The sequence below is a fragment of the Triticum aestivum genome, chromosome 1B, assembly GCF_018294505.1.
Source record: "Triticum aestivum cultivar Chinese Spring chromosome 1B, IWGSC CS RefSeq v2.1, whole genome shotgun sequence".
NCBI lineage: Eukaryota > Viridiplantae > Streptophyta > Magnoliopsida > Poales > Poaceae > Triticum > Triticum aestivum.
In genome coordinates this window covers 680,112,888-680,128,688 of record NC_057795.1, presented here as the reverse complement: position 1 = coordinate 680,128,688, position 15,801 = coordinate 680,112,888, and the positions used below count along the sequence as shown (strand labels likewise).

At 44.0% G+C, this 15,801-nt stretch overlaps 1 protein-coding gene across 1 annotated transcript; it reads right to left on the bottom strand.

Annotated features, from left to right (window-relative positions):
* Positions 1-1,880: 1,880 nt before the first annotated feature.
* LOC123100492 (uncharacterized) lies at positions 1,881-2,498 on the bottom strand. Its single transcript, XM_044522422.1, has 2 exons — positions 2,304-2,498; positions 1,881-2,202 (listed from the first exon to the last, which is right to left on the bottom strand). Exons 1-2 carry the CDS (start codon positions 2,424-2,426, stop codon positions 2,008-2,010), a joined length of 318 nt encoding a protein of 105 aa, XP_044378357.1. The 5' UTR covers positions 2,427-2,498; the 3' UTR covers positions 1,881-2,007.
* Positions 2,499-15,801: the final 13,303 nt, after the last annotated feature.

Below are 15,801 nucleotides of genomic sequence, written 5' to 3'. Positions count from 1 at the left end.
CACTGTAGTCATATCATTTTTTGCACCCACATGTCCTATGTTGCAAGTTAACTGAATATGTTTTCTCATTGCATGTCACTTTGTAAATATTTGGCCCAGCTAGCCATCAATGCTCTTGCAGTTCCTAGAATGCTTCTTTGCTTCTTCAAGCAACTCTGCATATGTTGGACATATATCCCACTTAGCATCCTCTGTTTTTGTCCTATTTCCATTGAACCTAACCATCAACTTAGTCCCGATTCCATCTACCATGGTCTTTATTGGTTTACCCCTCACATCTAATATCATCTTGTTAAACACATCACAAACATTGTTGAAATTAAGTCAGTTTTGCAATTCAAGTCCATGGCATATCTAGCCCAAGAATGTCTAGGAACTTTATTAAGCCAAGCCCAAGCAGCCTTACACTCTTATTTAAGAGCATCCATTGCAGCAAGATGGCCATGTTCAGTATAAGAGTAACTAGCCTTGTCCATGTACTTCTTTAATTCTGACCCCCTAAAACCAGAAGTCTGAAAGTTCTGATAGATGTGTCTAAGGCAGAATCTATGTGGACAATTGGGGAATACATGGTTTACAACATTTAGAAGGCGCTGTTTGAAAAAAAATGACCAAAATCATAACTACATCCAAGTAAATAATATGAACTAGCTAGTACTAAGCAATGGATATGAGCAACAACTAAGCAATGGATATGAACTAGTACTAAGCAATGGATATGAGCAACAACTAAGCAATGAATATGAACTACTACTAAACAATCACATTAAACTACAACTATGCAATCACTTTGAACTACAACTAAGCAATCAATATGAGAAAGAACAAGGAAATTACCTTCTGTCTATCAGAGATTATGGTGTAATAACCAAATCTCCCTGATTCTCCACCAAGTGCTATCTTTAGTTCTGTGAGAAACCAAGTCCAACTCTTTGTAGTCTGGGCCTTGCTGTGCAAGGTGAGCACGTTTGAGGCCGAGGCCGGCATGCACCTGGGCGACTCGCCGCCTTGCATGCGTGCAACTCGTACTCCCACGTGCATGCATCACGTCCTCGTCTCCTCGTCGTGCCTGAGTCTTGTATCGTGCAGCCGCGTGCATTGAGCAGCAGTGCGTACTCGCCATGTGAGAGCCCAGCGTGCAGTCCCGCGTGGAGGCCGACCATCTAGTCCAGCGTGTGCGTGTGGTAAGGCCGTTCAGTCCAGTCTGACACCCGCGTCGATGAGGGAAACCAGTGTGCTGCGTGCAGACCCGCGTGGAGGCCAACGACGCCAATGGCGGGATCTCCCATAGCAGTGCCATTGGGAGGGGCAGCGTGAGGAAATAGATCGATATCTTCCTCTGGCTCTTTTAGGGCGATAGCAATCGTGTTGGGCCATAGAAAAGTTGGCGTGTGAGGGACGCGCGTGCACATTGGGCATCGTCAGGGCGACCTCCATGCTGAGAGATCGTGGCCATGCCTTCCTCATCTCGTGCGTCTCCGCATGGGGAGGTTCAGGCCATGCCACCGCGCCTCGCGTTGGATGGTGCCGCTGCCTCCACGATTGATGTTCATGTCGTGAGGTTGTCGGTAGCGAGGATGCGGGGGATTCAAAATCGTGGGTTTTGGTTCGATGGACAACCTCATTTTGGAAAACCTTTTAGATGAGAGCTATTATATGGAAGAAGAACTATGAAATCTTCAGACGTCCCGCGTGGACATGCCCGGCTAAGGGTGATACTTGATCCATCAATGGCTTTAACCACCATTACAATGTGCTAGGAATTTTTTTCTTTTCTTTCAAGCCACTCATTTCATTGTTACCATATATTATATTAATAATAATTGATTGATGGAAACAAGGAGTACCATCATCGAGCAAAAACCTACAATAGATGTTCATAGGCGAGGCAAGAAAATAGGAAAGATCCAAAATTAACATTACATACGTTGACAGGACATTCTAGTAGGCTTCTAGTAGTAGTATTGTATACTGTAATAAAACGACTTCGTGCCATTCTTCGGTTCTTTAGTGCAAGGAGGCAATATTGCTTGTAGCGGCACCATCTCTATTCTGCACCTCAGACAAAGCCTCGAAAATTCTGGTCACTTCAGCAAGGGTTAAATCTTTATCACCCTCGGTTGGATTGTTCCGAAGACTGTTGAAGACCTCCAGAGCCACATCATCGACGTTCATCTCGACAGCGGTTGGCTCGAGAAGACCCTGCAACACACAAACCCAAGTAAGATTTGCAAGGAACAGAGATGAAAGACTTGAAGATTTTTTTGGACCCAAGTTTGAAGACTTAATGAAGATTTTCGTACCCAAATCGGAAATAGTAACATTTGTAGCAGCAAGAGGGGTCGAAGGTAGGAGAGAAGAGGTATCGTTGATGTCCCGAGCACGAGGTCGCAAAGCCTCGTCGCCACGAGGTAGAGCGCCGCCATTGCTCTCGCCGACTCGATCCGCTGCTGCCTTTTCTTCCTGGGTCAAGGTGCAGGTTGTTGGGGCTAGCTTTATCAACCGTGTGCGTCGACCGGGGGCCGGGGGCTCCAGTATATAAAGGCCCGGGCCGTCAGTCCGTCTCTGTTTTGTGATCGTCTCTGCTGCGGCCTTGCCGGTGAAGAAAGACAACTCCATAACCGGCCCGCTCTCGGTTTCTCCCTTGTTGCGTTTTCCGGATCGGAGACTTCACAAGGCTATTTTTTTTCCGGAGAAACCGTCTACTCCCTCCGTTTCTAAATTCTAAATATAATAAGATATTTTAAAGATTTCAATATGGACATATATACCGATGTATATAGACATATTTTAGAGTGTAGATTCACTCATTTTTTTCGTATGTAGTCCACATTAGACTCTTTAAAAGGTCTTATATTTAAAAACGGACGGAGTATTCATCAACCGTCAAGATAGTACACGGCGCGCCACCATCATCACCCCTCCCTCATCGACGCCGGGCAAACCTTGCTGTAGTAGACATCCAGAAAATCGTCGTGCTAAGACCCAATAAGACCAGCACATCAAAATAGCAATCACCATAGATTAAGAGAAGAGTAGATCGGAACACAGACTAACACACAATTACGAAAACCAGATCCACGAGCGTATATTTATGTCGGATAAAGGACAATAGGATTGCAGTAGAAGAATTTTTGTGTTGGCCAGCTCGATAGTCCTACAATCATGTCATATCAAATGCAAATTTTCATACTAAGAAAATGCAATTGATCGCCTGGCTTTATTCTTCTCTTACTATTTTTTAGGGTACCTAGTTTCGTTCCTCCTTTCTGCAGTTAGAACTTTATATTCACTAGTTAGTGTGCATATGCAATGCACGTATTCCTGATGAAGAAAAAACATGCTCATCCTAGTTACTAGGCAAACACTGAACAAAAATAAATAATAAAAGTCTAGTGAAGTACTACTAAATATTAAAAAAATCAATAGATCATAATGATGCACTAATAATAAACTAATTATTTGCTTTTGGCACATGAATAATGATTTAATTTGTTGTATTCAATGGAGGAGATTTCCTATATGGAGAAGTGTCAATAACATATGCAAACTTCTCATGCAAAAGGTATATAGTGAAACTTTTGGGTGACGTTGTTGTATTCTATAGGTATATAGCATTCTTCCACAGACAAGGATGCACGCTCTAGGTAAAAGCATCTACAGCCAAACCTAGCTAATCGGACAATGATCGGTCATCCCACAAATATTTGCTTCCACTACCGGGTATCTCATTAGCAAATCCTCAAATTCATCACATGCAACGTAAACATAACTCTACGGAAATACATCTTGATCCCACACATATCACCCGGCTACTTAATCACGCATGCCATCGGACTACCAAAAATTGGCATATGTTGTACTACATCATACATGACCTATCACTATCAAAAATTAGCATGTTCTACATACTAAAGCTATGGAGAAAGATCATCCATGGCTGCCCTTGCCCTTGTCGTTTCCCTTGGCATCTTTGTCGCGGAAGTAGCGCTAGATGACGCAAAACGGATCGAGTCAAGTTTGCTCACTGCCGAAGTTGCTCGACCCATCATTGGCCTCCTCCTCCTCTTCTTTGAGGGGAGAGGACGGGCAGTTCGGCCATGGCACGAACCACCCGGTTTTGCCCCCCGGCGAGGGCACACATCGTCCTCCTTTTTCACTTCTCGAGGATGCGGTCACGGATGGCTTCCTCGTCCAAGGCGATGTGCGACTCCGCTCCCTTCCCCTCGGCCTCGAGCATTACCGCAGCCTCCCCCGCTCTCTGCCTTGCACGGTGGGCACGCTGCACCGTAGCACCATACGGCCCGTGGCACATGTCGATGTTCACCTCTGACTCGAAGCCCGAATCCACGGGGACGAGGCACCATCGAAGGGGTTGCGCCGCCACCCCGGGATTGGGGCACCGTAAACTGGTCACCACGTATAGCGAGGCCGCGGTCACGTGCCTCGAGTCACCATCCCCGGTGGATCCGAGCGCCATTTGCGCTAACACAATGGATTCCTGCCGGATCAAGTGCGACCGTGGTCGGTAGCACTCCTCGCGGGAGCGCGAGAGATCCATGTGGATAACCATCTCGTACTCGTCTTCATATGGGACGAGGTCCCAGTCGACGGATCGGGAGATCCCAGAGTCAGATCCGACACCGTCGTGTCGGAGAAGGCCGGAATGGAGATTGGGGTGAAGTATAGTGGAGTGGAGTGGTTAGAGTTTCATTCATGATGAAGATTGGGTGGGCCTGCATGGGGAGGATCTGATGTGGAAGACACGCCTAGTCGCGTCCGGGCCTCCACATATCTGCCCCAGGTATGTGTTGGATTTGAGAGGTGCTGGTCAGCCCTGACGTATAAGGCTAGTATGTGGGGTGCGGCTGGGTCGAGATTTTGTGATCGATCATTGGGCGCGACTATGTTTTGCTGCAAGCAAGACATGGCCAACTCTCATTGAAGGCGCCAACTTAAATGGGTTGGCCCAGCCCGCGCGAGTCCACTGCCTCTTTTTTGACCTTTTGCTTTCCTTTTTTACTTTTTTACACTTTTGAAAAAATTTAAACATATCTATTCAAAATATACCTTTTTATTTATTTTTTTTGAAAAAAGTTAATCATGCATTTGAAAAATGTAAAATGTGTATAAAAAATGTCGACCATGTATACGAAAAATGGATACAAATAATATACAATGTGTGTGAAAAAGTTGATAATGTATTTAAAATATGTTAATCAAGCATTTGAAAAAATGTTAAATAAGTATTTGCACATGTTAATAAAGCATTTGAAAAATGTTAAATGTGTATAGAAAAAATGTTGACCATGTATTAAAAAATTATGAAATCTTTTTATCATGTATGTGAAATTGTTAATCAAGCATTTTAAAAATATTGAAAAGTATTTAAAAAATTAATCAAGCACTTGGAAAATGTAAAATGTGTATTGATCATGCATCCAATAAAATGTTAATCTTGCAGTTAAAAAATGTTGATAAAGAATTTGGAAAATATTAAAATATGCATAAGAAAAAATGTTGACCATGTATTAGAAAATATTAATCTTGTAGTAGAAAAAAATGTTAATCAAGTATTTTCAAACCTTTAGAGTGTGTATAGGAAAACTATTGACCATGTCTTCAAAAAATGTAATTAAAAATTCGAAAACTGTAAATTGTGTATAGGAAAAATTCTGACCATTTATTAAAAAATGTTGACCGTTTATTTCAAAAAGTGTTGACAAACATATATTTAAGAAAAATGTAAATCATGTATGCGAAAAATGTTCAATGTGTATCAAAAAAGAGTTTCATGTGTACACTAAAAATGTATATTGTGTACTGAGAAAACCTACATGAAAAAATAAAAATGAAGTAAACCAAACTATAATGAAAAAACGATGAAAAAAACAAAGAAAATCGGAGTATATGAAAGAAAGAAGGAAAACGAAGAAGAAACCGATGGAGAAATAAAGAAAATCAAAGAAAAAAGAAGAGAATGTGAAAAAAAAAGAAAAGAACAACGGAAGAAAACCAACAGAAAAAAGAAATAAAGAAAAAAGAAAAAGAATAAAAATGAGAATACCAGAGCGAGGCGAGCAAACCAGTGAACTCACTCGATCGAACGATCTTAGCGAAGGAAAAAAACTGACAATATGGGCTGGCCCACGAGCTACAGTACAGGGTAAAAAGCTTCAGCGAGATTATCTTCCCTCTCGCATAACACGAGATATAGTTCTCGCGTCGGTCACTAACCATGCCGTCCGCCCGGACGCATAGACAACGTTTGAGGAGTCTGGCTGTTGATACTCTAAGGTAATTTGGTTTGTACACATAGAACATATAGTAGTATTCCATTTCCCAACAACTAAAGATGATATTTAAATGTTTCAGTAAAACCAATTTATTCTATATGTACATGTAGATGCTATCTACATGCCTATATAAAAAGCATTAGATAATACAAAGATTTGTAGGCTAAGCAAAGGAAATATAGGAATTTGTCGTTCAAATAAACAAAAAATAACTCATTTTTGTCCACGCATTTTCTTTTTTACATGCACCACATAGTAGGCAGGGGCCAGCAAGGGCCCTGGCCCCACCTAACACCACTGATTTGTTCCTACTATGGAGATGAACAATGCATGATTTAAAAAAAATCCATTAACCAACCCACCTCAACATGCTAATTTGGTGATTCCTACTTCCGACCACATACATACTACATATTTATCGAGTGGTTGGGTCGGGAGCGGCATGTAATGGGACAGAGATGGGCCGGCGCGGAGGAGCGCATGCATAGGTTCGACGGCGGCGGCGTGAGCTAGCGATACGGTGCCATTTTTTTCTAGAGCAAAAGCACTTTTGGAGGAGAAGGTTCGGTGGTGGGAGGTGTGTGGCGCGTGATGTTTGACTAATGTGTTTTTTCAATACGTGATATATGGTATGACAGTTGTTTCCTAATGTAGGTGTAATTCAGGTGCAATGATTCCTAATTAAGGTATTCTGAAGATGATACGCGATACATGGTGTGATGATTTGTTCTAATGAAATTGTAATCAAGTTTCAATGATCCCTAATAAGTTGTTGTAGAGATGATTACAAATATTTAGTAAACATGTGCATTATATGAGATACAACATCGGGACAATCTGGTCCGTTGATGAATGGTGGATATGTGGTTGAGATCAAATGTTTCTAACTCAACTCGCATCTATATCTATACCAATAAAAAAGACCCAAAGGGGCAGATCCAATTAATCTCGTCATCAAATCATGTCAATCCAATGACCTAGACTGCCTCAATGTCGAACGCTCAACACGTTTAGCGTGCAGTTAATTTCATGCCAAATATAGTGCTAATCACATAATAACACGTAAATAATATCATACTTAATATCTGCATGCACTTAATATACTTCCAAATTAATGTGCATTGCACGTACATATTGACTAGTATTTAATAGTAATGGAGATCATGAACCGAGACATCAAATTTCACAGTTTTGTTTTCAGCATTTGGACGAGATGGCATGTTTCTGTATATAGACATGACACGTTTACCTGAACGGCCAATTACCTAGACAACTACTACATCCTCAGTTCCGAATTATAAGATATTTTAAGTTTTTTCTGAATCGGATGTATATAGACGTGTTTTAATGTATTTCTTCACTCATGTCAGTTTGTATGTAGTACATTTTGAAATGTCCAAAACATCTTCTAATTCGAAACAAGGGTTATAGATTTTATGTTCTCTCTCAGTTAGCTCCATGTAAACGGCTATTCAGATTTCCGCTAACTTGTACCGCCACTCAAATCTGGTATGGTCATTGTTGTAGTTTGTCAATCATTGTTTTGATCACTTGTTTTTTTTTCTTTTCCTCGCAAGGCATAGTTTTGGTCTCTTAAGACTTCGCTATTTGCTGTCGTATTTAGTTGTGCATGTCATGTGTGTTCGTGTTGGTTGTGTGCATCTTAGGTTCTTAGCTATGTAAAGGTCAGACCTGTTGTTTGGATCTATTTGATGCTCTATTTTCAGTCAATGAAATCTACCTTTGTTTAAAAAATAAAGATCTGAATATCATCACAGTAATTAGGCAAAATTTGGTCTGTGCCACTATGCACTTGGGATATCGGAAAGCTGCCACTAAATTTTCATGAATTATTGTTATGCCACTAACTAATGCAGCGAAATTAGTCACGTGAGTTGTTGGTGCACGTTGGCTCAAATTGGCATCATTTTGTTCATCTATTAGCACAGAAGATGATGGGTGCTGATTATGCAAAGTGGAGTCATCTGAAGCATGAGTATACGCTGATTGAGGTGATTGTACTGAAGGCATAGAGTGAAACTGAGAAATATCAGGGGAAAGTGGGACATCGGACAAAACATCAAGTGAATGAAATGGGATGTTGGTAGAATTAAGACTTTTATGCCATCGATCTCAAAGAACGTTAACAGAGGTTGCAAATAACAGAAAGAGCCATCATAGAAATAGAGTATGAAAGAAATATACATATCACATAAATCGCATGAAAGTGTGTACTCTTTGAATGTTGTGACAATCCGTTGTAGTTAGCAGTATCACTAGGGCCAGGTTCCTCGTCATGTTGATCATCTATCGGTTGTGAGCAGATATCAGTACAATTTACACTCCTTTCCATCTGAAAAAAGTAAGGAAAAATAAATGAGAAAGAAAGCTAAAATTTCAGAAAATTTCAATTGGGTGATCAACATCTCTAGATATGACTGGAATAGAAGTGTGTACTGAGAAAATATTGAGACAATCTATTATATTCATTCCTGACTGACAGAGGTATATCTGACTGGCAGGAATACTCATATTAGAGAGCGAAGACATTTGGTCTAACCCAGAATGGATATCACAATCAACATTCAGTCTAGAATGCATAAGATTATGAAAGGTGTAGTACATGAAGACATTAAGAACTGGTTAAGAAGCATGAATGAAACATAAATGCAATAAGTTTCATATAACATAACTTTAGGATGAAGAAATAAACAATTAATATGGACAGAAGAGATTTTAGAATCATATAGTATGTTGATGGATGTATTATGAAGAAACTGACATATCCATGGGCGCTGAATCGAGAGAAGGAACAGATTCAGAAATCTGAATCTGTCGATCTGTAAAAGAAGTTCGTTGCGAAAGAAAATCATGTTCCCCAGTTGCCGATACATAATCGTGTGATGACTGAATGTTAGTGACATCCAAATCGTCCGCACATACGTGAGATGGTAAAGAAGACTTTACATCAGATGGTCTGAGTTTCACAAATTTGCATCGATGCATTGGCAGCTAGAAAGATATGAGAGGCCTAGGTGAGTAAGCAAGAATACTCGCAGAACGGAAGGAGTAATAGAAGAAATTACCTGTCGAATTGCAACTTTAATCCATCAAACTCCCCTTTGAAAGATCCCATATTGATAGTGCACAGAATACCCACGGTAGGTGAAGTAGCAAAGGAAAGTAAGTACATGAATGCAAAGGGAATATAATGCATCAGATGAGAGAAGATGGAACAACAATGGTGATGTACAGAAGGAAGAAGAGTTTGTCCCGATTAAGAATGCAGAGACAGGAGGAAGGAGATGAACAAGAAGCAAAGAAGTAAACATATAAGGTCCACCCGTGGTCATAGAGGGGATAATACAACAGTACGTACAACGTATCTGTAGAAGACCGACATGTATAATCGATGTATTTCAACGTATTAATAGCGTAGATAAATTACAGTGGTTTTTAACAATTTTCCAATACACACAAGTGCACGAACCACAGCGCACGCACCTAGTCGGCCGCGCAGGTGCGTGCCCCCCCCCCCTCCCACTTGTGTGCCCTTGCGCATTTTCGGATGGCTTAGTGAAGAAAGACAAATATGCGAAGATACACATTTGCAATAAAATTTGCTTCATGCTCATTTCTTAATTGGTGTTCTTTTACTTGTATAATATCATCTATTATTTTCTTTCGTATGTACGTTTGCCTGGACATCCTGCTTAATCTTTGCCAAAAAATTTTTTGCTTCATCTAAAATTTCATCATCTGTGGTACTGTCTGAATCATATTTGAATTATACTTCAATTTGTATGCATGTATGTATTGGCCTAATGAGTTTTCGATGTATAGTTCCATTTGAACATTTGGCATTCGATATGAGGGTGCTCACTACTTAGTTCTGCCAACTGCTTAACACATGTACGTACATACGTGCATGCCTTGCTAAGAATCTGAGTGGACTATCACGTGACATATGTGGTAAGCAATTCAAACTAATCCAAAAAAAAAAGAACCCGAGTGGACTTGTTGTTGCCGTTTCCACTGTATCCAGCAACTGCAGCACACACTTAATTCGGGACTGACTACATCGCTAAAGCCAAGGGTTAAACGTATCCGATGGCCCGAGGTGTTGCAAGTTTAATTTCGTCCGGTGCGTGTCATTTCTGTTAGACTGTATATATATACGTAGTCTATGTATTAACCTTGTAACATTGAATTGTATCTCTTAGTACCTCCATATAATGAAAGAGCCACACCCCATTTAGGGTGTCGAGTAAGTTCCCAACATATTATGTTTTACATGGTATCAGACTAGGGTTTCGATGTCTTCCGCTGCTCCCACCGCCGCCGCCGCCGGTGCGCCGACTTCCGTCGCTGCCACCGCCGTCGCGCCGGCCCTCGCCCCTATGTCACCGTTCCTCGATTCTAGGCCACTTGCGTCGGCCTACGGAGCCCTGCCGCCGACCGAGTCTCCGATCGGATCGCATCCGACGGCCGACTCATCTGCTGAGTTCGCCACGCCGCCGTCTCAGGCCGCTGCCGTGCAGCCGCCCTACGGCGTTGTCGCGCAGCCATCCGGTGGCGTCGCGCCCGCCCTGTACGGCGCGCCGCCGCAATCCTCCTGGCCCGTGGCGTCCTACACGGCGCCGCATCATCATCAACCCTATGCGGCTCCCTCGCCACATCATCACGGGCCACCGCCGGCGCCGATCCACTCGGCGCTGCCACCGCAGCAGCACTACGTGGCGCAGCCTCCGCAGCCCTACGCGGCGTCGCCGCGTCAAACCTACCCCGCGCCGTCCGGTTTCGTGGCGGCACCGCCGCACCCGTCCTACGGGGCCACGGCGACCTACGGAGCCGACGCCCTTGCTCCTGGTGCCCCTGGCGTCTACTCGGCGGGTGCTCCTAATCTCGAGACAGCCCCGTCGATGGGCCTCTACGCTCCACCGATGCATGCTCACGCCGCTCAGGTCACGGCGCCATCACCGTTCTACTTCTCGCATCTGCTGCCGGTGAAGCTCACGCCGGACAACTATCTGTCCTGGCGTGCCCAGGTGTTGCCTCTTCTGCGCAGCCGCTATCTGGAGGGCTATGTTGACGGATCCATCCCGTGTCCGCCGACTCATCACCCGGCGTATCATACATGGGTGGCCCAGGATCAGGCCATTCTCTCTGCCATCCAGTCCTCGCTCACTCCGAGCGTCTCGTCGCTGGTCATCTTCGCTGCCACATCCCGGGAGGCGTGGGCGGCGCTTCACACCAGCTTTGCCTCACAGTCTCAGGCACGTGCTCATTCTATACGCACCGAGCTTGGTGAGACCAAGCTTGGTGACCTCAGCATCACGGACTACTTCAACAAGATGTGGGGTCTTGCCGACACACTGGCCTCCGTTGGCCAGTCTCTGCAGGATGAGGAGTTCACCACTTTCGTTCTTAACGGGCTCGACGACGATTATGACAATCTCGTTGAGAACGTTCATGGCCGTGACGATCCACTTCCACCTCGTGAGCTGTATGCCCGACTCCTTGGCCGTGAACAACGCATCAAGGCACGCCGTGTCTCGCCGGGTTTTGCCTCCGCCAATGCCGCGACTCGCGGCAAACCTCAGCGGTCTTCATCTTCAGGGGGCAAGCAGGCACCATCTTCATAGCCGGCCGCGCGTGGCAATGCGCCATCCATCACGGGTGGCAACCGGCCGGTTGCTTGTTGCTCCTCTTGCGGTGCCCCGCAGGCTTGCCAACTGTGTGGCCTGGAGCGCCACATTGCATCTAGCTGTCATCGTCGCTACAAGCAAGATTTTCTAGGCCTTGGCAACAATGGCAAAGGAAACGACAAGCAGGCTGCCGCCGCCGTGATGTCTCATGATCATGGTCGCACTCCGTCCTACTCCATTGATCCAACATGGTATATGGACACCGGCGCTACTAACCACCTCACCGGCGAGATGGGAAAGCTCTCTACTCAGGAGCCATACCGTGGTCACGATCAGGTGCACACCGCCAGTGGAGCAGGTATGCGCATCTCCCATGTTGGTCAAGCTTCTCTCCTTACACACAATTTTCACAAACTACATCTTTCCAATGTCCTTCGTGTTCCCTCTGCTACGCGTAGTTTGTTGTCCATTCCTCAACTTACACGTGATAATAATGTCCTTGCTGAGTTTCACCCTTTTCGTTTCTTTATCAAGGATCGGGACACGAGGGCCGTTCTGCTTAGCGGTCGTCTTCGCCATGGTCTGTACGCACTTGATGCACCACGCACACCATCCATGCAGTCTTCTCCTCAGGCGTTCAGTGGTGTTCGTGTGTCGCCTACGCACTGGCATGCGCGCCTTGGTCACCCTGTGGCTCCTATAGTTCGTCATGTGTTGCATCGTCATGAACTACCAGTTGTGTCCAATAAATCTGCTGAAACCGTTTGTGATGCCTGTCAGCAGGGCAAGAGTCACCAACTTCCGTTTTCAGAGTCTAGTCGTGTTGTGAAACATCCTCTTGAGCTTGTGTTCTCTGATGTTTGGGGTCATGCCCAGACGTCTGTTAGTGGCCACAATTATTATGTCAGTTTTATTGATGCTTATAGTCGGTTTACTTGGCTGTATCTTATTAAACGCAAGTCTGATGTGTTTGATGTTTTTATCCAGTTTCAAGCACATGTTGAGCGTCTCCTTAAGCAGAAAATCATCCATGTTCAATCTGACTGGGGAGGGGAATACCACAACCTCAACTCTTTTTTTAACAAACTTGGGATTTCGCATCGTGTGTCTTGTCCTCATACACATCAGCAAAATGGAACTGCCGAACGTAAGCATCGTCATCTTGTTGAAACTGGCCTCACCTTGCTAGCTCATGCATCCGTTCCGTTTCGGTTTTGGAGTGATGCTTTCTCCACAGCTTGTTTTCTCATAAATAGGATTCCCTCACGACTCCTGAAAATGCAAACTCCGCTTGAACTTTTGCTCAACGAGGTTCCAGACTACACTTTTTTTAAGGTGTTTGGGTGTGCATGTTGTGTTGGGGAACGTAGTAATTTCAAAAATTTTCCTACGCACACGCAAGATCATGGTGATGATATAGCAACGAGGGGAGAGTGTTGTCTACATACCCTCGTAGACCGAAGCGGAAGCGTTGACGTAACGTAGAGGAAGTAGTCGTACGTCCTCCAGTTCAACCGATCCAAGTACCGTTACTCCGGCACCTCCGAGTTCTTGACACGCGTACAGCTCGATGACGCACCCTCGATCTCTGATCCAGCAGAGGCGCCGAGGGGGAGTTCCGTCAGCACGACGGCGTGGTGACGATCTTGATGTTCTCCTGTCGCAGGGCTTCGCCTAAGCACCGCTACAATATGACCGAGGTGTAATATCGTGGAGGGGGGCACCGCACACGGCTAAGGAACGATCAATGATCAACTTGTGTGTTCTAGGGTGCCCCCCTACCCCCGTATATAAAGGAGGGAGGGAGGAGGTGGCCGGCCCTAGGGGGGGCGCGCCATGAGGAGGGGGAAACCTACTCCAAGTAGGTTTCCCTCTCTTTTCCTTATCTTATTTGGAGGGGGAAGGAAAGAGTACTAGTATTAGGAAGTAGTACTAGTAGTAGTAATAGGAAGAGGGGGAAGGAGAAAGGAAAGGGGGGGCCGGCCCCCCTCCCCAATTCGGATTGGGCTTGGGGGGGCGCGCCCCCTTCCCTTGCTCCTTCTCTCTTCCTCCTACATGGGCCCAATAAGGCCCATATACCTCCCGGGGGGTTCCGGTAACCTCCCGGGGCTCCAAACTTCTCCGGAACCTTTCCGGTGTCCAAATATATCCGTCCAATATATCAATCTTTATGTCTCGACCATTTCGAGACTCCTTGTCATGTCGGTAATCATATCCGGGACTCCAAACAACCTTCGGTACATCAAAATACATAAACTCATAATATAACTGTCATCGAAACCTTAAGCGTGCGGACCCTACGGTTCGAGAACGATGTAGACATGACTGAGACACATCTCTGGTCAATAACAAATAGCAGGACCTGGATGCCCATATTGGTTCCTACATATTCTATGAAGATCTTTATCGGTCAAACCGCATAACAACATACGTTGTTCCCTTTGTCATCGGTATGTTACTTGTCCGAGATTCGATCGTCGGTATCCAATACCTAGCTCAATCTCGTTATGCACAAGTCTCTTTACTCGTTCTGTAATACTTCATCTTATAACTAACTCATTAGTTACATGCTTGCAAGGCTTAGGTGATGAGCATTGCCGAGAGGGCCCAGAGATACCTCTCCGACAATCGGTGACAAAACCTAATCTCGAATTATGCTAACTCAACATGTACCTTCGGAGACACCTGTAGTACTCCTTTATAATCACCCAGTTACGTTGTGACGTTTGGTAGTACCCAAAGTGTTCCTCCGGTAAACGGGAGTTACACAATTCTCATAGTTACAGGAACATGTATAAGTCATGAAGGAAGCAATAGCAGAATACTAAACGATCAAGTGCTAGGCTAACGGAATGGGTCAAGTCAATCATATCATTCTCCTAATGATGTGACCCCGTTAATCAAATGACAACTCTTTTGTCCATGGCTAGGAAACATAACCATCTCTGATAAACGAGCTAGTCAAGTAGAGGCATACTAGTGACACTATGTTTGTCTATGTATTCACACATGTATTATGTTTCCGGTTAATACAATTCTAGCATGAATAATAAACATTTATCATGAAATAAGGAAATAAATAATAACTTTATTATTGCCTCTAGGGCATATTTCCTTCAGTCTCCCACTTGCACTAGAGTCAATAATCTAGTTCACATCACCATGTGATTTAACACCAATATTCATATCTGTATATGATTAACACCCATAGTTCACATCATCATGTGACCAACACCCAAAGGGTTTACTAGAGTCAATAATCTAGTTCACATCGCTATGTGATTATCATCCAAAGAGTACTAAGGTGTGATCATGTTTTGCTCGTGAGAGAAGCTTAGTCAACGGGTCTGTCACATTCAGAGCCGTATGTATTTTGCAAATATTTTATATCCACAATGCTCTGCACGGAGCTACTCTAGCTAATTGCTCCCACTTTTAATATGTATTCAGGTTGAGACTTAGAGTCATCTGGATCAGTGTAAAAGTTTGCACTGACGTAACTTTTACAATAAACTCTTTTATCACCTCCATAATCGAGAAACATCTCCTTAGTCCTTACTAAGGATATTCTTGACCAATGTCCAGTGATCTACTCCTAGATCACTATTGTACTCCCTTGCCAAATTCAGAGCAAGGTATACAATAGGTCTGGTACATAGCATACTCTATAGAACCTATGACTGAGGCATAGGGAATGACTTTTCATTCTCTTTCTATTTTCTGCTGTGGTCGGGATTTGAGTCTTACTCAATACCTTTGCAACACAGGCAAGAACTTTTTCTTTGACTGTTCCATTTTGAACTATTTCAAAATCTTGCCAAGGTATGTACTCATTGAAAATCTTATCAAGCGTCTTG

Excerpts from the sequence above, each read along its gene's own strand:
- LOC123100492 (XM_044522422.1), bottom strand. The coding sequence starts at position 2,426 with ATGGCGGCGCTCTACCTCGTGGCGACGAGGCTTTGCGACCTCGTGCTC. Across the intron at positions 2,203-2,303 it reads TGTTACTATTTCCGATTTGG|GGTCTTCTCGAGCCAACCGC; the intron begins GTACGAAAATCT and ends TGTGTGTTGCAG.